The 22,547-nt window shown below is 42.0% G+C and overlaps 1 protein-coding gene across 1 annotated transcript; it reads left to right on the top strand.

The window, feature by feature from the left end:
- Window positions 1-424: 424 nt before the first annotated feature.
- col28a1b (collagen, type XXVIII, alpha 1b) lies at window positions 425-22,184 on the top strand. The gene is made up of 34 exons (XM_030072218.1): window positions 425-517; window positions 575-647; window positions 2,851-3,428; window positions 5,454-5,513; window positions 5,707-5,760; window positions 6,352-6,396; window positions 6,490-6,516; window positions 6,605-6,649; window positions 6,729-6,773; window positions 7,663-7,716; window positions 9,614-9,682; window positions 11,117-11,185; window positions 11,479-11,547; window positions 12,537-12,605; window positions 12,811-12,879; window positions 13,073-13,141; window positions 13,625-13,693; window positions 14,441-14,512; window positions 14,601-14,669; window positions 14,991-15,062; window positions 15,260-15,328; window positions 15,419-15,487; window positions 16,068-16,136; window positions 16,240-16,308; window positions 16,737-16,805; window positions 16,913-16,981; window positions 17,667-17,735; window positions 18,204-18,284; window positions 18,514-18,549; window positions 18,648-18,684; window positions 18,942-19,496; window positions 20,253-20,434; window positions 20,838-21,129; window positions 22,012-22,184. Exons 1-34 carry the CDS (start codon window positions 425-427, stop codon window positions 22,182-22,184), a joined length of 3,609 nt encoding a protein of 1,202 aa, XP_029928078.1.
- The last annotated feature ends 363 nt before the right edge of the window (window positions 22,185-22,547 follow it).

Here is a 22,547-nt window from a genome sequence, read left to right as displayed (position 1 = left end):
GAAGACAGGAACTCAATGTTAGTACACACTTTATGAAAGTTACAGAATTTAAATGAAGTAGATTAATTAGTAATAACACAAATTGTGCCAGCTTTAAATTTTACACTTGAGCATGGTAACACTTTGAAAAACCACAAAATTATGTGAGTGAATGTTGGTATTTTCATTAAATTTTGCTGCCATATTGTCTATACATTTCACTCTTCCCTGGCTGGGTGTGGTTAGTGGAAGGAGTCATAATAATAGAGCATACAGCATCTATAGGTGAATATCACAATACTCATACCGAGTCTATTGTGTTGTGCATATGTGTTGAAAAGCTGCAGATAATATTGAAGTCTCCTCTCTGTTAGGATGAAAATGTTGCCGAAGGGAAACCTGGGGAGAGGAGTGGCTCTCTGCCTTCTGCTGCTGGCTCTAGCACATGAAGCCAGAGGCCAGAGAAGAAGAAAAACAGGACCGAGGAATAACTACAGACTGCTCAGCGATCAACGAAATGGTAATTCATACGGTGAAGGTCAGTCACTGGGTCTGTGGTTGTAATGCGCCAAAATGTGACTCCTTAATTCTCCAGGTGGGGAAATCAAACGTGTACCGGACAACCAGAGATGACCACTTCCTGGCTACGGCAGACATTCAGAGTTACTGTCGGTCAGAATCACTTTAAAGGGGAAAAAAATCCTCCTTGGATACTTGTATGCAGTTAGATATCACCAGTTTCTGATGATCTCCAGGTGTTATTTTCTCGTGAACTGTCCTAATTTGACTTTGCCTCAACCTCTCTCATCTTCCCCAGTTAATAATTCTCAAATACCTTTTGATAAAACCCACACAAAACAAGCTTGAACTTGATGCTTTCAATCAAAGTTGTGAATACAGACACATAAATGGATATGAATACAGTGTAGCTTGATAGACAACCAGTCAGTGGGCTCAAGAAATGCAAAACACATCATCAGTAGCTTTTTACAAGAGCATTGTTGGTGTTTTAGGGTGTTTTTTTCTTTTAACTGTGCAGGATGGATGACATCAGTGCAGTAAGGACCTGATACAGAGCAAAGGGACAAAGCCAGGCAGCAGACTACATGTATCACTTGAAATATGAATAATTCAGACGAGAGGAATGATATGCTTATCTCTCAATTCAATACTATCAGGATACTTGGGTGCCGATTCAATATATATTGCAATTCTTATGCATTGTGATTCAAATTCAGATTTATTAATTTTGGTATTGATATTTGTTTTTTGAATTATCCTTAATTACCCTTACCCTGACCCCGCCCCCTTTTTTCAGACCCATTTTAGGGGGAGATCAAAGGTCAGCAGCAGATGCCAAAATAAAGGTGGTATTCATCTGAAATCTGGGAAGCTGAAGATTAATTTGAGATGCAGCTCCTCACTGTGTGTCCAGTTATCATAGTCATAAATCTGCAATAAACACTGTGTTTTGATTAGGGCACCTATTTATTCATCTATTTATTTACTGATGTATTTACTCATTTATTTATTTAGAGTGTGTAAGGGTTAGAACATTATGACGGCCATTCCCATCTGTTACACAGATTTAGTGCAAAATTGAACCATTTTTGGCTATTTGAGAATTAACAAACATGGTCAAAAATCCCCCCAAAATACCGCATTAGGACACCCAGACTTTGAGGAACACCATGGAAAAATTCATCCTTTCATTTGGTGTCAAAAACATTTTACATTCAGAAATTTCTGTTAGAATTGCATTTTTGGCGACTAGGATGGTGAGCATTCAGTTCAGGAAATGTCTCAGAAACTCCCCTTTACTGTCAGCCTACCTGGAAAACCAGACATCCTCTGAATGCCCTCAGTCTCTAGTTTGTGGTTGTAAAGTTCCATGAAGCCATGATTTCCCTAATTTTATCCTAATTTTACACAGTGATGCCAAAATATGTCATTACAATGAAATGGCTGCTATGGGGGCTAATATCATCACACATGAATCAAATGTGGCTCATTGAATCCACAAGAGTTTCAGCTTTCCAGTAAAAGCCAATTTATGCAACTCCAAGACTGTTTAGACTTCAGTCTAAACAAACAAACACACCATTTTACAACAGGCCAGAATAACACATGTGGACTGCATGCAAAAACCTGCATGATTTGTGGCCCAGACTACATGGGAGAGACTGACTGCCACCAATGTCATCATAGGTCCTTTGAACAACAAGTTTATCACGACCTATAGTTATGTATGTTAAGTTAAGCGACTTCGATAATACAACAACGGGGTGTGTCAGGAATTGAGGTGATGTGCCGGAGAAGAATAAAATCAATACTGGGTGGTGATCAGGGTGGTGGATGGCTTACCCCTACACCGGACTTTCAACCTGGGGAGTTTGATTCCTGTGTGATGCAAGTCCGGAGTGCATTTCTGCTTGTTTAGTATTGTCACCATGACGACAAAGGTCCTCTAACCTTCACCTCGACCTTATTCTAACCTTAACCACGTATTTTTGGTGCCTAACCTAACCAAACTGCGGCCTTTTTGAAGCATGTGCACCACGGCTTGTGGCATATCTCCTGCCACCAGTAGAGGCACTAATTTAGGAAAAGCTATTAGAGGGTAGGAACAAATGACCTGCATGGTTATGTGGGTTAGAGGATTTGTTGGCATGGGATTAACATAAGGTGGGCATGTGTGCAAAGGGAAGACCCACAGAACCCATTTTCATTCAGATATGTTGAGGTATGGGATCAAGGGAGCCCTTTGAAAATGGCCATGCTAGATGTTACAAGTACTTTTATCTGTATTTCTTTGTAATATGTACAAGTTTGAAAAAAGCCTCAGGTTTTGGTAATTTCCCTTCCTCACAGATCTGACATGCACACTGGAGGTGGCCTTCATCGTGGACAGCTCAGAGAGCGCCAAAACCTTCCTGTTCGAGAAGCAGAAGGCCTTCGTGTTGCGTTTCAGCACCCGCCTCTCCATGCTCCAGGTAGCCGGCTGGACTCTGAAGGTGCGTATGGCTGCGCTTCAGTACAGCAGCTCTGTGTCCATAGAGCACAGCTTCTCCACCTGGACAGACCTGGATCTATTCCAAAGTAAAGTCAGCGCCATGACCTACATCGGCCACGGCACCTACTCCACCTATGCCATCACCAATGCCACGCAGCTGATGGTGCAAGAGACGCCGACGGACAGCGTCCGGGTCGCCGTGCTGATGACCGATGGAGTCGACCACCCCCGCAATCCTGATGTCATCTCGGCCGCAGCAGAGGCCAAAGGTCATGACATCAAGCTGTTTGCCATAGGATTATCAGACATTTCCCAGCAGAGTCAGAATCACGCCAAGCTGCGGGCCGTCGCCAGCACACCTGCCCAGCAGTTTGTCCATAGTCTTACTGATCCTCAGCTGGAGGAGAAGCTGCTCAAAGAGATGGTAAGTCTCGGCGTAATCTAGGTGACCTCAGTTTAGATGTTGTCTATGTTCACTGCGAAAATCTCCATGGTCTCAGTGTTTTTATATGCTAGTGGGAACAGATAATCCCACGTTTCCGATGCAGTTTCTCTTGTTTCAGGAGTTTTTTCTGGCAACAAGTATGAATTTGTTGAAACAATGGAGATTAAGACCGATCAGTTCACTAGTATCAAGAAAATGAGATTTGATTCAAGAAAAGTCTGGAAACATATCGATAAGCATTTGGAACAAGTAGGAGTATACCATCCCACTGGCAGTTTTTTTTTTTTTAGCTTGCATGAAGAAAAGATTTTAACACTGAATATAAAATTAAATATAAGATTAAATGACTGAGATTAAATTATTGAATGACTTTCGCCAAGTCATCAGTGACATCAAACTCACAGAGCATGAACTCAGCGATAAGATGCTTTTTACTGCAGATTTTGATGTGCATTGGTTGCCACATACAGGCTGAAATAAATCATAAAGAGGAGATTAAAGGAGCAATAAGTAATGTATGACCTTTATCGACCTCTATGGGTGAAAAATGGGAATTACAACAATATTGATAGATGTTTTTCCTGTAACACACTACCACTCTCTTCAATTTATACAAATAATAAAGTCACATTTTTGCAATAGAGACAAGTTAAGCTCGCTAATGAGGACAGAGATCCAAAAAAATATCATGTATTATTATGCATAATACTGTGATAATAATATTGCTTTGTCATTTGCTTTTTGGGTATAAGGATGAGGTTTTTTAGCCTTCATAGTTGAAAAACTATGTCACAAAACATAGTTGTTTTGTGACACTTGCTCATAGCAGTGTCCCCCACATAGTTGCACAGTTGAAAATGGCAGTGCATGGGGAGGGTGACTGGGAGTGCCCTGAAATGGTTTTATCTTGGCTGCCATGAGTGTTTGAGTTCATCCTGTTGGCTTTGAAAGGGTTTACCAAGCCCAGGGGTTGCAGAGTTTGTCTCGACCCATAGAGATACATGTAATCCGTAAAATGAAGTTAAAATATGAAACCATCATCAGTGAAGTTGCAAGATTTTCACATTAAATAGGCACATCTACTCCCCAAGCAAAAATAGATGAGGTTTATTCCAACATGTTTTGGCTTATGCCCTCACTGATGTGCAAAGGACACAACAAAATGCCAGGAAGTGTTTTGAAATACTATTTGGTGAAGGTCTGGTAGACTTTAAGCCAGAAAACACCACAGTCCAGTGACTCTGTGTGCCTTCATAGCACAGGAGTCTGCAGCTTTTCCTTGCAACTATTAACTTTGATCCTTCCCTAGCCCCTTCTCTAGCTGAAGGTCGTGCAAATCAGCGAAATCAGCTGCCATAGTGTTTGGTGGGAATGAAATCCTTCATCTGTCGGCCCTCCACTCTGGTGCAGACTCAGATCATTACACACAGTAATGCAGACGATCACACTGACAGCAGCCTTTGGCTCTTCCAGCCGTGTGTTTATCTAGGCCTGCCCCAGCCCACTGTGTCCTCACGGCGGGTTCAAATCTCAATGACAGGATTGTGTCTGCATGGGGGCTTTCCCTCCTGTTCTGCATTTCCCATAAGCACAGAAATATCTAACGTCCACAGTAGGTCAGGACCTGTCTGGAGACTGACAATAGCATGGATTACTCTGCTTTCCATGAACGCATGGCATTATTCATCCACATGAGAAAGACACAGTGTGTGAGGTAACACAACATGCAGTCGAAACCAAGGTTGCACCACACTTCATAAATCAATCTTTCCTGTCTGCCAGTAGTGGATTGATCCAAGCCACTGTAATGCAGCTGTAACTGAACTGTATCAGTGACCTGCTTATACGAAATCAAGATGTCACACTGAAACTTTTCTCATATGTATTTTTTTTTATCTAAGGGTGCAGTTGCAATGGAAGGGGTAAGTGCTTTATTGTGATTTTGGCATTTTAATTCAATATTAAATTACAGTTAGTGCTGATGATTGCAAAGTGACCTCGTCCCCTTTCACTCAGTGTCCACAGGCCCAAGTGTGTTTGTGTGAAAGAGGAGAGAGGGGCCCTCCAGGAAGTCCAGTGAGTATCCACAAATCCCTGTCCACAAAACACCATCAGCGTCTGTACAAAGACAGTCAGCCTCACTAAATGTCAGTAGCACAGACCGCTCTTTTACGTGTGTCATCGCTGTGTGTTTGTTCATCATCTTCATTTCCAATATTCACATTTCCCTGAGATCACAAATCGATTATTATTCTGTTACCCCATCCAGGGTAAAAAAGGGGACCCAGGCTACAGAGGGCCACCTGGTCCAAAAGGATCGAGGGTAAGTCATACTGCAAAGACAGAAACAAAATAAATTTGAAATGTTTGATGCACGATGCACGATATTGTTTTTTTTGTTTTGTTTTTTTTGTTTTTTTGCCGATATCTAATATGTCAATATTTTCCAACTCTTTTGGCCAAACACCGACTGATATATGCTCATATTTTTTCCACCTAATTGCCGAGAACATCAAGTGTCTCTGGCGGTGCAACTTATTGTGAAGGCCCGCTGGCAGATGCAGACATAAAATAAAATGCTTTCCAAAATGCACTCATGCACTGGGCAAAATAAGAAAACTACTTCAACTAAGGATACGCAAAACATGCCATATTTATTTTTATGTAACATAACAGGTTTGGATGATGCTCTGCCTAAGGAAAATCCTGACAACAGCCACAACCAGGGCAGATTTGATCCATGTCACAAATAGGCCTGTCATATGGGAAGAAAATTTCATTTCAAGCTGTTACCGATATTTCTTTTTAAAGCCGATAAAGGCTGATTCAAATGACGCACCGATATTATCGTGCATCCCGAGTCTGAGGCTCTGATCTCAATGCTGGTCATGGTCATTTTCTCATCTCGTTTAAGGGAGAGCCCGGTTTGAACGGTCGACCTGGAAACGAAGGTCTGGAGGTAAAAATGTTTCCTCTTTTCGAGCTTGTCAGTGTTTTACAAGGCAGCGTGTTCATTTTCAGCTAAAACACTGACCGTTCATATCTCTCACAGGGCCGACCGGGCTATAAGGGCAACAAGGTGCGTCTGCTTCAGCTTAGTTATCGTTTTATTGTTTAAAACACAAAAAAAAAACAGCTGGTCTAACTTTGTGCCTTTGGTCCTTCAGGGAGAGAGAGGAGACTGCGGCTCCCCTGGAGAAAAGGGTGACATTGTACGTTCATTATTAATTATATTATTTCCCTAAATCCCCATGCATTAGTCCTCTTAATGCATTCGATGTCATTTCGCAGGGCCCCGACGGACCACTAGGCCCACGAGGACTAAAGGGAGAACAGGTACAGTGATCAAGCACCCTTAATATTATTAGAATAAGTATAAATCTAAGCAGCAAAGGACCGTTTTACTAGTTTAAGCCTTAATATCTTGGTTTTTGACCTGCACCCTCAATGAAAAGGTTGATCATACTGTAATTTCTTTTACAAAAAATAATATATACCTTTTTTTTGTTCGTTTTTTAAATACGCATGCCGCCTGATATCTGTACGTATTTCCTCAGAATGCTCCCCTTCAGGCCCTTGAACATACATTTGATTACGTAAATGCATACTGCGCATGTGGATACATATTGTAGACATCAGACAGGCCATTCACCCTCAAATATGGAAAATGGAAGTGGAATTTGTCTTTTTCCCAGCCCTGCACTTATGGAATGTGAATATTGGATTATGGGTAATCCTGATACTAATGTGGCTATCCAAAGCAGTGAATCCAGGCTTGCAGGATATTTTTCTTTTACAGGAGCAGACTTTGTGTAGCGGGATTAGTGCAGAGACCTGGCTGCCTAGTACCACTCTTCCTCCTCTGTGCTACTGGCACATTGTCAGTATAGCCGTGTTATTTTGTGAGCTTGGCCTGAGAATTGAAGGACATGAAAGCCATGAATGTTGTTTTTAATCCCGTCGTATTTTTTTCGTTTAGTAGGGGTGGGTTTAGCCGTGGCCTGCAGATCAGTCATTGGCCGTGGGGGCATCGCTTTTGATCATCACGGCTTGAGTATTTAAATTCATGCATGATTTTTTTTTTTTTTTTTTGTGCTGCGTGATGCAAATTTTGTGGCACAAAGGAAAAAAGGTGTCCAAGTTGGTCAGGGCACGCCTTTCATTTTAATGTTATGATCAAAGCAGGTTTGCATGGCACACGTAATTGTATATGTTTGTTTTGCAGGGTGTCACTGGACTACCAGGAGACATGGGTCCTGAGGGCCCAGTAGGACCTAAAGTAAGTTTTGAAGAACTCTGTCCAGAATACAGAGGATCCTGTATGTAAAGGTATCAATATTTGGTCGGCCAAAGACTTTAGTGACTTCTAGCTCTTTAAAAATGAGCTTAATTTGATTGAGTTTTGTGGATTTCTCCCTTCAGATGACAGGGAGACAAACATTCTTCATTTGTGGTGCACACAGACTCTTCCCCACATGGGAAAGTGACCATACAACATCTGTATTGTCAGACTTTTATGTTGCCAGAAAAGGCGACATGAAATGACCTTTAAAATGTGTGTCCAAGGCCATTAGGATGCTGAGCTCCCCATCACTATCGAACCGCCTGCCGCTTTCCAACAAGGCCGTCTTTATCCAGATGGAGCGGAGGTTTGGATTTACAGCACATTCAGGAAAAGTCCAGACATTATCAATGCTGCTTTTTGTTTCTTAAATGCCACAAAAGGTTGCAACAAGATTTATTAGTGATTTGGCTTTATTGATTATCAGGAGGTCTTACATCTGCATTTCCTCCCGTTACTGTCACTAAGATACAGATGCTCACTGCCACACTACGTATGGTTTCATTTGAAAAGTTAGATTAAATTCACATTTGAAGTATTAGAAAAAAAAAGTTGCATTCACTCATTGCTTACTGTCCAAAATACAGAGTATCCTGTGTGTTTTTAATCCCAGGTATCAGGCCAATGTCTGCCTTCTTTTTTTTTTTTTTTCTTCTTTTTTTTTTAAACATCAGTGTGTCAGTGTTTCTCTCTAATATGAAAGGGATTATTCTCTTGCTCTGTTTTTAAAAAGGTTTTTGCTCTATTTTTACAGTATCTCATTTTTTAAAATTTTGCATGTGCAACATTCTTTTTGCTCAATTTGTTCATTCAGCCATTTCACAAAAGAAAAGAGATTTACTGTATTAATTGTTCACTTTTTCTTTTTTGCATAGTATTTTTCAGATTTAAAGATATTGAATATTAGCACAAATTGCTATCGGCTCTCGGCAGCGTCAGTGGAAAAAAAAGAAATCAGTATCAGTCTTAAAAACAGGGAAAACATATCGGTCAAACCACAATATGTACATTCTTATCCTCCAGGAGCGATTTGTCTGCAGGTAAAAAGTGCAATATCCAACAAAAAAGATATCATAATACATACAGCTGTGGATATATTTGTGTCATCCCTGCTGTCAGTCCTGTAATGTAATGTAATGTAATATCTCTTAGAGCCACACAGACATGTGATTGGCACTGAAACCTCCACCGAGCACTTTACAGCACAGAGAAACAGATAAAAAACCTTCTACAAAATGCTCCCTAGCAGTCCTTAGCTGTGTGTCGTATTTTTTTTTTTTTTTTGAGTAGTTGCTGAAAGGGGCTCTATGCATCAGTTCAAACTTGAGTGGAAAATAGTCCATAATCAATTTTGTTCCGTTTCATTTCGTTGTCCTCAGTAACTCTGTGATCTTTATCGTGCTCTTTGATGATGTGGACAGGCCGGGCTTTGATGGCGGCTGTTTTTTAACTTAAATACACCTCGGTCACCTTGGTCTTAGTTTTATTTTGAAAATTCAAACCTATTATCACTTTCGCTTTGAGACGGCAGGGCAGTCAGGGGCTGCCTTATCAGCAGATATAAGATATATAGAGATAGCAGGAAGGTCGTCTAGAGGTCGGTGAGGTTGTTGCTCAACCACAGCGCCCTTCAGCGACAAACCTAAACATTAAACCAATTAATAATGACGTTCTGATGGCATCCTGCAGCTGTGTTCATGTGTGACAGATGAGCAGGGAAAGTGTAAATGATGCAAAGCACAGAGACAGACCTGAGGACGGTCAGTGTTTTCTCATTTGTGTGCAAAGGAATAGCTGGCACCTACAAACCTCTGACCTGGTGTGTCTGCCACAGGGTGACAGAGGACCCGGTGGAACCCAAGGACCTCCTGGAGACATCGGTATAGGATTCCCTGGAGCAAAGGTAACCTGTCAGATTCAATATTAACCCTGAGATGCAGAAGTGATTGGACCCTACACTCTTCCATGAGAGGGCCAGAAATGATCCACATAAGATTCCATGTATTTCTCAATAATCTAAGTTGATTATTTTCATCCTTTTTGCTAAATTTCATTACACATTTGGTGTGCACAGCAATGATTTATAGTGGAAAACAGGTAAACTTACCATCAAATCAAACCCACCTTCTATATGGGCCTCCAAACTAATTCTGTACTGCATAATTAGTTGCACTGACCCAACTAATAATCATGTTAGTGAGCTGTTTTGAAAAATACCAGACAAATAAAGCTACTATTACTATTGCTAACTAGATAACTTAGCTACATGGTGTTAGCTGGCTATATAGAAAGGCTCATTTGATGATTAAAAATAATAATAATAACTTCTACAAGCTGTGGAAATGAGCAATGTTATGCACTTGTTATCAGTTAAGTGTCAAGAAAGAGTTCCAGCAGTAAAGGTGAATATGATATTGATGTTCTTGATATGATATGGCATAATATATTTAAAAAATGTGTCAAATAGTCTTGATAAGTGGTTTCACTACTGACATTTGAAGTGTGCTCAACTTTTAACAGGCTTTACATTTCACAAGGATCAAATGTTCATGTTAATGTTCAAGAGTTGCTGCTAAGCGAAATTTCATTGTGTTTTGTACAATGACAATAAAGCTTCTTCTCCTTCATGTCAAATATTACAAAACATCTATTTTCTTAAAAAATACAAGAAGTAAATAAAAAATTGAATGGGATGGTATCAAAAACAAATTTTTGTAGGGATACCTAGAGCGTGAAAAAACAGAATATTTTCATATTGCAAAAAAAAAAAACAAAAAAAAAAACAAAAACACTATCTCACTAATGCATCTTGGGGTTAATATAATAACATTAGCTACAGCACTGTAATGTTCAGGTAAATCCAAGTCAAATGTATTTATGAATGAGATTTAAAGGGGCAAGCAGCATTTCTCAGGTGCTTTACAGTTTAACATAATTACCTTGAGTCTCTGAAGCTCGCCTAAAGTCAAAGTGATTCTTAAATATATTGTTAGTAATGTATTGAGTAATTTATTCTCCCACCTAAAAAGATACAGGCAGTTTTCAGGGCGTTTCCAGCAGCCACAAAGAGTCAGTGCTCTGATTGGCTGGCAGCACCAAAGGAGCTGCCAGTTTCGGCCCCGTTCCAAAACACTGTGCAAGCCAAAATATTCCAGAGGACCCCCCTGCCCCCCCTCACGTCTGGTTTTTCTAGACGTCAATACAAAAATACTAATAAAAACAACACAGCAAAGTTGAAAAAGGGGGTGAAAGATGGAGCAGGTGCATGGCAGACTCTGGTTTATTGAATTATTGAAGCAGTGTTTGGATGCTGACGGGACGTGTGTGACGGTCACAGGGTGAAAAAGGCCTTCAGGGGCGGCCCGGCCCCCTGGGTCCCATCGGGATTGGAGAACCAGGACTAGCAGTGAGTATGGACAAAATGTTACTAAATTAAAGCATAATTGCACATTTGACTTTTAGGTTCTGCACAACTGTGAGATGAGAAATCAATCAGAAGACTTGAAGTGTAACTGCACATTTGTTTTGAATTATTGAAACTCTGGTAATAATAAAGATTAAAGCTGCACTGGCTAAATTTCTATGTAGAAATAACACCTGACTCTTGGCAGGTTGCCATTTCCCTACCACCTTTTTACACATTTTTTTTTTAAAGTTGATACCTTGTTATGGGAAATGTGATATGACTGTTTATTTTAGGGTCCCCCAGGCCCAACAGGAGCACAGGGAAACCCCGGACCACCTGGTGAGGGGCTTCCAGGACCAAAGGTGAGAAGAGGCTTTGATCTTGTTTTTGCCTTGAGCAGCGGCTGTCAGTGATGTGCCTTTATGACACAAAAGTATGGTGGTTTTAATTTCAGATGAACTAAATATATACAAAACATGGCCTGGAGGCAGAAAGGCTGAACGTTGTGCTGTCATGATTTCAATTTCAATTTTATATTATAATAATTCAGTACTTTCAGAAAATGTGCTCTGCAAGTTGAGATTGCATTTCATCTTCACCTCCAGAAGGCAGATAAGGTTCAAAGAGTTAAAAGGAGGATTGGAATAGGCCGACAGGGGATACATGGAGCTATTTCACACACAGAGACAGTCGAACCCACCAGCCAACATTAAAACCTCAGTGCCAAAGCTGGTACAAAGGTGTCAAGTGAGGTAAAATATTCACGGTATCAGGGTAGTATCAGTTTTTTCGGTTTGTTTTAGTGGTATTTAGTATCGGGATTGAAGTCGTCATGACAACACAAGCTGCCGTTTTCCAGAGGGTTGCTGGTTTGGTAGCCAGAACCAACAGGAAGTGTTTGGTGTTGCCGCTTGAAGGGTGATGAAAAATCTTTGATGGCAGAGAAGATTTATTTTGCAGCACTGCTGGATGTCCAGAATTGCTTCAGTGCAGTGCGGTAACAATTTCCACCACTAGATGTCAGCAACACCCAGATTTTCTGTCTGGTTTTCTGCCTCTTTAACCTCCAAACAAGCTGTAAAACCTGCACTCTGATGCAAACTCTGATTCAAATGTGTGGAGCTGCGTATGTGTTCATGTGCAGAAAATAAACTTTTGGCCATCAATGCAGCTTTCATTTCTAAAATCCTGAATATTGCATCCTTGATATTTATTGCAGGTGCAAAGCTTTGGCATTTTGGGCGTGGATCTTCATTAGAATACAAGATGCCGGTGCAAACAGCTTTTTCATCATGACAAAAAAAAAGATTTACTGTGAGAATGTAAGTCAGATTAAGCACTTCTGTTTTAGGGTGACAGAGGATATGACGGCCCCAGGGGCAGCCGCGGTCCTACAGGTGCTGGGATCAAAGGCGACAAGGTAAACCGCTTGGACATTGATTTATAGTCTGGATGTTTGTCCAACCTCAGCAAACTGGCCACTGCTGGTGCAATGGAAATGGACCCACAGAGTGAAGTCACAATATTTTCAGAGTTTTTGGAACTTACCCACACCACAAACACTGATGCAATGCGGAGTTGTTATTAATACATTTCATGAATAATAAAACAAAAATTTTTCTCAGGGCAATGCAGGGCCGCCTGGGGCTGCGGGTCCAGTCGGTGGTCCCGGAGTGGGAATTCAAGGAGAAAAGGTAAAGCTTCTGAAATCAGCTGATATCAGAATGTTATCTAGAAGATCGCTGTTTTTACTGTATTATACACAGCTCACATTCAAGGTGAGAAAATGATTATAGTGAAATCACTGGCAAGATGATTTCCTGCTAAAGCTGCAAACTTAGCATTCAACATACACCAGAATTAATAAGTTGGCCTTCTTTTCCTCAGGGTGATCAAGGCCCGGTTGGACCCTCAGGCCCCAGGGGAGCTCCAGGTATCGGGATAGTAGGACCTAAGGTAAGACTGGGAGGGTCTCAATGAAACTTTTAATTAATTTGTCTCAGAAACCATGATGGAAGTGGCTGTAAATTTTATAACGTGGCACATTCTCTGTCTGATTTTAGTTTTAGTTGTTCCCTCATACTTTATCGCACAGTTTCCTGGTGAAAATGCTGCAACATCTGGAGGCCTGAGGCAGCGAGACGTCCTGCCTGTCAGTCATAGAGCCTTCCAAAATGCTGATTTAGAAAATGATGATTTATAGTCCAGGATACATTCATTTCTTTTAAGAAACTGGTTAACTTGTGGATAATCTGCAGGAGCACAACATTATATTTGCTGAATTTTGACAAGTTCCCACTCATTCAATAGATGACGGCTGCTAACTGAGAACTGCGCTCCTTGGACATTTTTCAGCATCTGTCAATCAATAATGCATGCAGAAACATGATACAGAATAAGAGTAAATATCAAATATCTGTCTCTCTGTGTTTCCCACAGGGCAACCAGGGTTTTCCAGGGGAGACTGGACTGCCAGGCGAGAGAGGAGTGGGAGAACCAGGACCCAAAGTATGTGTGACAGTTCCCTTTTGAGGCAAAATCAAACCTTGGTGGAAAGTTGAGTTGTATTGTTACGTGCGTCCACATGGTTGTGAAAGATTTTAGATCATACCAACATAAAAAATAAGTCCCAGTACGCATTTTTTGAGAAAATTAAACAGCTTATTTCTTGTTATATTCCTATTTGAGCTGCAAAGTAGCTCCGGCAGGTAAAGTCTGCAGGAAACTTCTGCATGGTAACCTTAAATTAGGAAGAAATAACATGATAGTACTTTAATAAATTATTGTAATTACACACAAAAATGGGAACGGGGACTTTTTTGTTGTTTTTTTCATATATATTAGTATAATCTGCATTTGTTTATGTGCTAAAAGTGTTATTTTGGGATTTTATTTGATGCGCAATGGAAGTGAAAGACAGATACAGATACAGTATTTTGGATTACCAACCCAGGGGGCATGGAGCAACTAATGAAGATTGGCCACACAACACTTATTCTGTCATATGTAATGGATTACTAAAGCTCAAATGAGCAAAAATAACCATCAACTATCTGTAAGGTGATCATGTAAAAGAGAAGTGATACAAAATGAAATAAGAAAATAAAGAATTTATACAAGAGATAGAAGGGATTTATTGGCGCACTGGCAAAAACTTGACTTTAACTTTTTTTTATGTAACTTTCATCCAGTTTCTTTCATTTCTCCATCAGTCTGCTCCCACCAAAGCTCTCATGTGTTATTGTCTAACCTCAGGGCGACCCAGGGGCAGAGGGGTTACCAGGTATCCCAGGTCTGCCAGGAGATGATGGAGCACCTGGACAAAAGGTACTGAAATGATATAAACCCCTCTACAATACTGCATTTTTTTTTATACCAGGCTGTTTCTTCATTGACTCTGTTCAAATGTTGGCAGGGTGACATCGGGTTACCAGGGCCCAGGGGACCTGATGGGGCTCCTGGAAAAGGAGCTCCTGGAGAGAAGGTACTAGAGTTGTGTTTTCACAATCATATAGGAAACCTTCTGAGGAAAAAAAAGGGGGAAAAAATCCATTGTGATTTTTCAGAGTTGATGATTTTGATGTGATGTTTCCTGATTTAATTAAGGACTGCAGCTTGCAGTGTCATTAGCAGATTAAAACCTGCACAAGTTGTGTACTTTCCTCTGAATTTCTGTGTGAATTTCAAAAATTCACAACATGCAAACTTGTTTTTTTTTCCCCCGGTGATTTCTTCAGAAGTCATTATGTTGATTCAGAGGATTGTTTTGAAGAATATGAGCACAAGTCTTGGGTTCTTCTGTTAGGGAGACAGAGGGGACAGAGGCTCCAGAGGCCAGCCAGGTGGAGTCGGACCTGTGGGGCCAATGGGGCCCAAGGTACGTATACACACACCAGTATTAAATTATGTAGATTAATTTAGAACAAGTAACTGGTGGCTAATTGCTCAATATTTAAATAAAATACAGCTAAAACACTTTTTAGCATTTTGTGAGTATGTCTTGAAATGTTTAAATGTAGCTCATATCCATTTTTCCTACCCTTCCCATTCCTCATTAACTGTTTCCTCTCTTAGGGAGAACCAGGAATCCTTGGTCCACCAGGTCTGCCTGGACCACCAGGGCGGGGTATACCTGGTGTCAAAGTAAGCCCCTTTGTGGCACTGATCAAAGCTGTTACAGCTAGAAACAGTTGTTTAAAGTTGTACCATTCACCTTGGTCTGGGTTTTGACAGGGAGATCCAGGTCCAGGAGGCCCACCTGGAACTGTGGGTGAACCAGGTGTTGGCATAACTGGACCCAAGGTGAGTTTAATGTCCATCCAGCTTTGGACAGTCTCCATTTACCTCTGGTCCGAGGTGTTAGCTTGGGGGCTAACCTGTTAGTCTAGCTCGGTGTAACGTCCTGTAAGGGACAAAGTAAAATGTCTTTGTCGAAGCTTTCACTGTCTGCACCTCAGTGGGTGGCTCTAATGTACTTCAGTCACTCACCAAAGTAAAGACGGTGCTGGAGTCGTGAGGGACTTTTCTCCATGGAGGGAATGTTCTCCATTCTCAAAGTTTTCTTCAAAAAGCACATTTTACCACAAATTGCACCATAACCATTTTCAGATATTGCTCATTTACCTCAGCCAGTACTGGCGCACACATGAACGAGGGATGTGAAGAAAAGTCTTTGATGACAGGAACATCGTCTTTACTTTGGAGGGACTGAAGCCACCCACTGAAGTACAGACAGCAACAACAATGACATCCCACTTTGTCCCTACAGGGCATTAGTGTGGGCTAGGTTAAGGCTCGCCACTGCAGCAAACAGCTTGGACCAGAACTAGTCTCCACTGAACTGCTAAAGAAAAGCACTGATGTGGTTTGTTCTGGGTTTCAGGGTGACAGAGGGCCACCCGGACTTGCTGGCCCACCTGGACAGAAAGGAGAGGGACAACCTGGCCCTCCAGTGAGTATTTACCCACTTTACAGCCCCTGTGATAATCTTACAGTTCATATTCATAACCACAGATGGCTGTACAGTACGTGTCATTTCTCATGCTGCTCCTTAGGGACCCCTGGGGCCTCCTGGAGTGGCAGGTGAGATGGGACCAGAGGGCATCGGCTTACCTGGACCAAAGGTAAAGTGGATGCAGAGTAACGTTAAAAGAAGGACAGCAGCTGATAATAGTAATCAATGCACTCTTGATGGATTTTAGTCACCAGATGCAGATGCTTAGACACTCATTACTGCACTCACTTCCCCGGTGATTTCACTTTCTTGCTTTAACTCATCTTACCCTTGGATCCTCTTGTTGTCTTACTGTGTCATTTTAGCATGATCTGTTTGTGCTGCATGAATCTGTTATCTAATTCTGTATCTTTGCTTGGCATATTGATTTGCCCGTGCTGTGTTTGTGTGTTTCTGTCTTTGGTTTGGTTTGAGATGTTTTTTCTGAGCCTGTAAGAGTGTTTTGCTTTATCTTACAGTACCTATACTAATTTCTCTTATGTTTTCTTTGTTGTGTCACTTTACATGTTTTTGACTTGGAAACTGTTTTCTGTTCAGGGAGACAGAGGCTTGCCTGGACCTCCTGGACCTGCTGGGCCACCAGGAATTGGGATAATGGGTGCTAAGGTACTCCAACCCACTCTTAACCATGAGATCAATGTCATTTTTTAAAACTGTAATTATATTGCATATGAATCCTGTGAAAGGAATATTAATGTATATTTCTCCTGCAGGGGGCAGCTGGCCAAATTGGACCACCTGGCCCACAGGGGCTAACTGGAGAAGGCATTCAAGGACAAAAGGTACTAGTGTCACTTAATGTCAAAAATGTCCTATTTTGTTTGTTTAGTCCTATTTTTGACTACTCAGTTGGGTTCATCATAAACTCAAGTTAGTTTTTTAAAGCATTTTTTTCCCTTGTGATTAGTCATGAAGGTTCTAGGCTGAGAATTAAAATGTCACTGATCAAGGCAACATTGAATTCAGGAAAACAATACCTACCAAAGGTGGGTGTGACTGTCACATCTCACACTAACTACCAAGCTCTTCTTGTGTTTGTTGCCAGAAAATTCATAAAACTGGTTATAGGTTGTACCAATATTGTGTTAGCAATAACAAGAGAGTAATGTGGTGAAGTTAATGTAACTCAAAACCCAAACCACATTTTCATGGGGCTAAATCTGGCCTAGCTGTCACCTGTGAAGTGAGGAGACTTCAGGTCAAACCAAAACAATTTACAGATACACAGGATACAAGTGAATACCTTCATATATTAAAAAAAACAGGGGGACGGTGAGTGCAGGTCACAGGATTATTTAATGGCCCCTGCATCAAATGTTTCATCAGATAGGGACTGTATTTCCATTTCAATATTACTGACAAACTATTTTGCACTTCAGAGTCTGAGTGATGTTTTGCTACCAACATACACGGCTTCATGTAGTTTTAGATTTTCTCTCTGACATGTTTGACGCGCAATGATTCCAGGGGGAGTCTGGATTTCAGGGGATCCCAGGACCCAGAGGCCCTCCTGGACAAGGACTTCAGGGGGACAAGGTAATACTGAACAGCAGTGTCATCAACAGGGGCTCGTCAGGACACATGTAGAGATACCAGCTCTCACAAAATGAAAGATAGAATGAAATTAGTACTTCTTAAAGGAGATGAAATAATTTAAAGCTACACTTGGCAGCTTTAAACAGCAGCAAAAATGATGTCAGTAAATTGCACAAATGGGTAAAGTCATGTTTATCCATCTGACCGGTCTGTGATGCTTTACAGTAAAGGGACAAGAGGCAAAAAGATTAAGATTGTGGTCCAGCTTTCTTTGGACAGAGCACTTGAACATTGTAGATTTCCTTTGTATTTTATCCCTTCCTGTGGTTGGACATATATCTTTACCTGACACTAGAATTTCATTTAAAAAAGAGTAAATCTACAGAGACTCAGGCAGTGAAACTGTAGCTTTAGGTCATTGGATCCTCAATATTTCAGTTATAATGATGAATTCCTTTCTTTTTACAGGGTGACCGAGGGTTCAGAGGTGAAAAGGGCAAAAAGGGAGACAAAGGAGACCCTGGAGAGCCAGGAGGTTCTGGACCTTTGGTACTGAATTTTGTTGTCAGACAAGTGATCATTTTTAAAATAAATAATTGTCATTCATATGGGCAGTAGAGTGGAATGATCATTGAAGAGAAAATCTGCAAATGTAAGGTGACATATTTGATCCCTGCCACAACCACTGATCCAACCCTGTCAAAGTAAACTTGAGCAATGATTGGAGGTAAAACCTACAGATATCTGATAAGGCTGAAATTCCTCTCTTGAATCGCAGGGCAGAGACGGAGAAAAAGGGGAGCCTGGACTTACAGTAAGTGTGGCCTGCTACACTAAACTAAACTAAACCACATAAATCAAAAACCAGCTTATTCTAAAAACATCATACCTGCTGTTGTTTTTTTTTCACAGAGGGAAGAAATCATCAAAATTGTGAGACAAATATGTAGTAAGTAATCACTCAGTTATAACCCGATTCACATCAAACTGCTTTTGTATTCAGTGATGTTGAATTTTGACATGTAGTTGGCATTTTCTTGTAATCTCTTTTGAACCTTTGTCGATCTGTTAAGTCTTTAAGAACATGACAAGAACATGAGTGCATTCATCTCAAGTTTCGTTATGGTGATCAACAAAATATCAATTTGTCTATCCATCAGTCTTTGGTATCTGTTAAACTCTCTGTCTCTCTGCTCCTGTCAAAAGGCTGCAGGGTGATGTGCCGTCAGAACCCCTTGGAGCTCGTCTTCATCATCGACAGCTCCGAGAGCGTCGGCCCCGAGAACTTCAACATCATCAAAGACTTTGTGAACGCCATTATCGACCGAGCCTCGGTCAGCCAGGAGACCACGCGGGTGGGCGTGGTCCTCTACAGCCACATCAATGTGGTGGTGGCCAGCCTCAGGCAAGAGGCCAGCCGTGACCAAATCAAGTCTGCGGTGCGTGCCATGACCTACCTGGGCGAGGGCACTTTCACGGGCAGTGCCATCCAGCAGGCCAACCAGGTGTTCAGAGCAGCGCGGCCGGGTGTGAGGAAGGTGGCCATCATCATCACGGACGGACAGGCTGATGAGAGGGACTCGGTGAGCCTGGAGATGGCGGTGTCGGACGCGCACAGCGACAACATTGAGATGTTTGTGATCGGGGTGGTGAACCAGAGCGACCCGCTGTACGAACAGTTCAACGACGAGCTCCTCCTCATGGCCTCTGACCCGGATAAGGAACACGTGTACCTGATTGACGACTTCAAACTACTTCCGGGTAAGTCATTCCCATGACCAAACAACAGGAACATTAAAGCTCCTATCACACAAAGTCACAAGACAGGGACTTCCACAGAGAAGAGGATGCCACTGCTGCAAATTTGCCCTATTCGTCCAAATTAATTTCAGGTGTCAGGTACAGTTGCTGCTGCACAGAAAGTGTGGAATTGAAACTGCAGGCAGAAATCCAAAACATTTTCCCTAAAAAACAGCGATTTCTCAGACCAAAGAAGCTGTTTAAGGCTGCTTCAAAAAGATGTTTCACCTTCTCAACCCTCACCACCCACAGGGAAGACGTGTAGGCCTGTTTCAAGATCTGAAGCAGTGAACAAAAATGTAAACTTATCTTTTCCTGCCACTAGATGAAGCCAAAGTGTCAAGTTGCCTAGACTAGAGCAGCTTTAAATGGCACACTATGGCACCGTCAGCTGCACAGTTTTGGTTATGATAGGATGACAGATCCCATTCTTGAGTTTCATGTGGGAAAACTAACAGGAAAAGAGAATGAGTAATTCTTTCATCTCCGACATCTGCTGTCACAGTGCCCTTCAGCAAGGTGCTAAAGCAGTGCTCCAGTACAGCTTTGGTGTATACTGCAGTGTGTTTGACCGTGCCAATTTGTGATGATAATCTCTTGAAAATGCGTCTGGTCTGGCCAATGGACTAACTCTGAAGCTGGGCAGTGCTGAAAAAGGTCATTTTGTGTATCCGTGTGTGTGTGTGTGTGTGTGTGTGTGTGTATGTTGTCTTCCAGGTCTGGAAAGCAAGCTGCTGAGCCACATCTGTGAAAACGAAGAGAGGCATTTGGTCAGCCCCATCCCCAGCGGCAGACTGCCTCCGGGAATCCCCGAGGTTCCCGGCATTCGGGAACCCCCGTACAGGACTGATATAGACACGCCCACTTTCCCAGGAGACTTCAGGAGAGTGCAGATGGTGGTGAGACTAAAAAATCATTTTGTACAAGTCAGTCCTCTTATTCTGAGCAGCTTAACCTTTTAAACTTTTAAAAAACTTAAAGTTGTCACAGGCAGTCCTCATGTCAGTACCATAAATGACGTATGATTTCCTGTTATGACAATTAGGCTTCCTCACTGCTCACCGCGACCTCTTTAGTCACTCAATCACAAGTGCTGGCTTGATGCCTTAGACCGGCTGACAAAATTGTAGACAAGGAAAGTGAAAGGCAACATGTGGCTGTACCGGGCAGCTTCCTGGTATAAAATTGTGAAGCGATATGAACATGAAGCAGGACGTGGATGATAAAGAGGATGCGTCTTCATCAAGTTTTTCTTGGATAAATAAAAAAGGTGAAATAAACAGTTTTCCTCTGTGGTTGCAGCCTGGTCCCCCGGCGGTGCGCCCTGACAGAGAGCCCATCGCTCCGCAGCGGCCCAAGATGGAGGAGAGAACCACGACGGAAACCCAGAGATTCCCGTTCTTCGACAGAGAGCCCTTCAAACCTGTCACAGAGTTCCTGCCGCCGACTGACGTGAAGATCCCCACCAACGGTATGGTGATGACCGGGGCCAGAGGACCGGAGGCGCCCACCCTGAGGCCCGCCACCCAGGACAGGACACCGCCGCCGTCTCCACTGACTCCCCCACCGCTGCCTATCGACAAGTTCATGTCAGGTAACTCCACCGGCTTCATCCTTAAAGCGTCACTCAACACAAAATCACAAACCCCAGAAAACTTGTGCTCTAAGGGTCGAGACTTTCAGGCATGTGGCACCTCTGACCACACCCAATTCATGAAGCAGCTGTCAATGGCAAAATACTGCAATGACATCACTGATTGGGCATGAACAGAAGTGCAACATGCCTGAAAGTTTCAATCAACCCCTAGAGGGCAGTGCAGTCGAAGTTTGACTCATTCTTTTAAACACTGAGACAAAACAAAAAGAAACCCCATCACAAGCCCCATGATGGCAACCAGACATCGGAGACAGGTCCTTTGCAAACCTGTTTTTTTTTTTTTTTGTCTGTGCAGGTGCAAATGGGAAGCCATGAGAGCAAAGCCTTGTACAAAATTAAATTTCGGTGTCAGAACTTTAATCTTTCCAATGAAACCTTCACCTCTCTTAAGGTTTTCTCCCAAAACATTAGAGCACAGTGTGTTGGAGTTTTTGCTACAACCTTTTGTCAACTTGGAAAAATGAGATCTGTCCCAGCCAAGAGAAATATTTAGGTTTGCAAGAACTAAAGAATCAGATACAGTTTTGTCTGGAGAGTTAATGGTCAAATGACGAAGCCCAAAGACTGGAATTCTTTGAAAGGCCTTTTCCACATGCAGCCAATCCGAATCATTTGACATTAATTCGACATACTACCTGCAAGTAAAAATCCTATATCAGGATACTCCAAAATATACCTCTGCAGAGAAAAGATCTGAAAACATCCCTCATCTGAAAACTCAAAACCCACATTTTCATTCTCGTGGTTCTCAGTCTCAGGGGTTCAGTGGTCCGCTTACAGATTTTGAGTAACCCGCCATGTTTTTTTGTTGTTTCCTAGCAGAGCGCTGCGGCCAAGCCCTGGATCCAGGACCGTGCCGCAACTACGTGGTGAAGTGGTACTACGACGCCACAGCCAACGCCTGCGCTCAGTTCTGGTTTGGAGGCTGTCTAGGAAACAGCAACCAGTTTGACACCGAGAAGAGCTGCATAAAAGCCTGCGTCAAGGTCTAAGACACACACTTCTGTGTACTCGAGCACCTACAGACCATGATATGTTGCTGTTTACCTGTTGAGCGCTCATGAAACGTTTTGTTTGGCGCTCAAATGTAAGTTTGCTGCGATGTCAATTTCAGTGCCTTAGAACTTTACCTTTACTTTGCCAAGGAAGGAGAAAATGGACCGCAAATATTATAAAAGTGACACTGCTAGAATGAATTAGGGTTCAGTTCTTCAGTAGGTCAGGACTATTACATATATGTCTTTATCTACTTGCCAGAATGATTTATCCATTAATTGGTTAAATGAAGCTAAATCAATGAGGGACCAGAAAGACGGGTTATAGGCGTGAGGACAATGGTAACATTTATACAGACA

The sequence above is a fragment of the Myripristis murdjan genome, chromosome 16 (genome assembly GCF_902150065.1).
Source record: "Myripristis murdjan chromosome 16, fMyrMur1.1, whole genome shotgun sequence".
NCBI lineage: Eukaryota > Metazoa > Chordata > Actinopteri > Holocentriformes > Holocentridae > Myripristis > Myripristis murdjan.
This window is presented reverse-complemented; position numbering and strand designations above follow the sequence as displayed.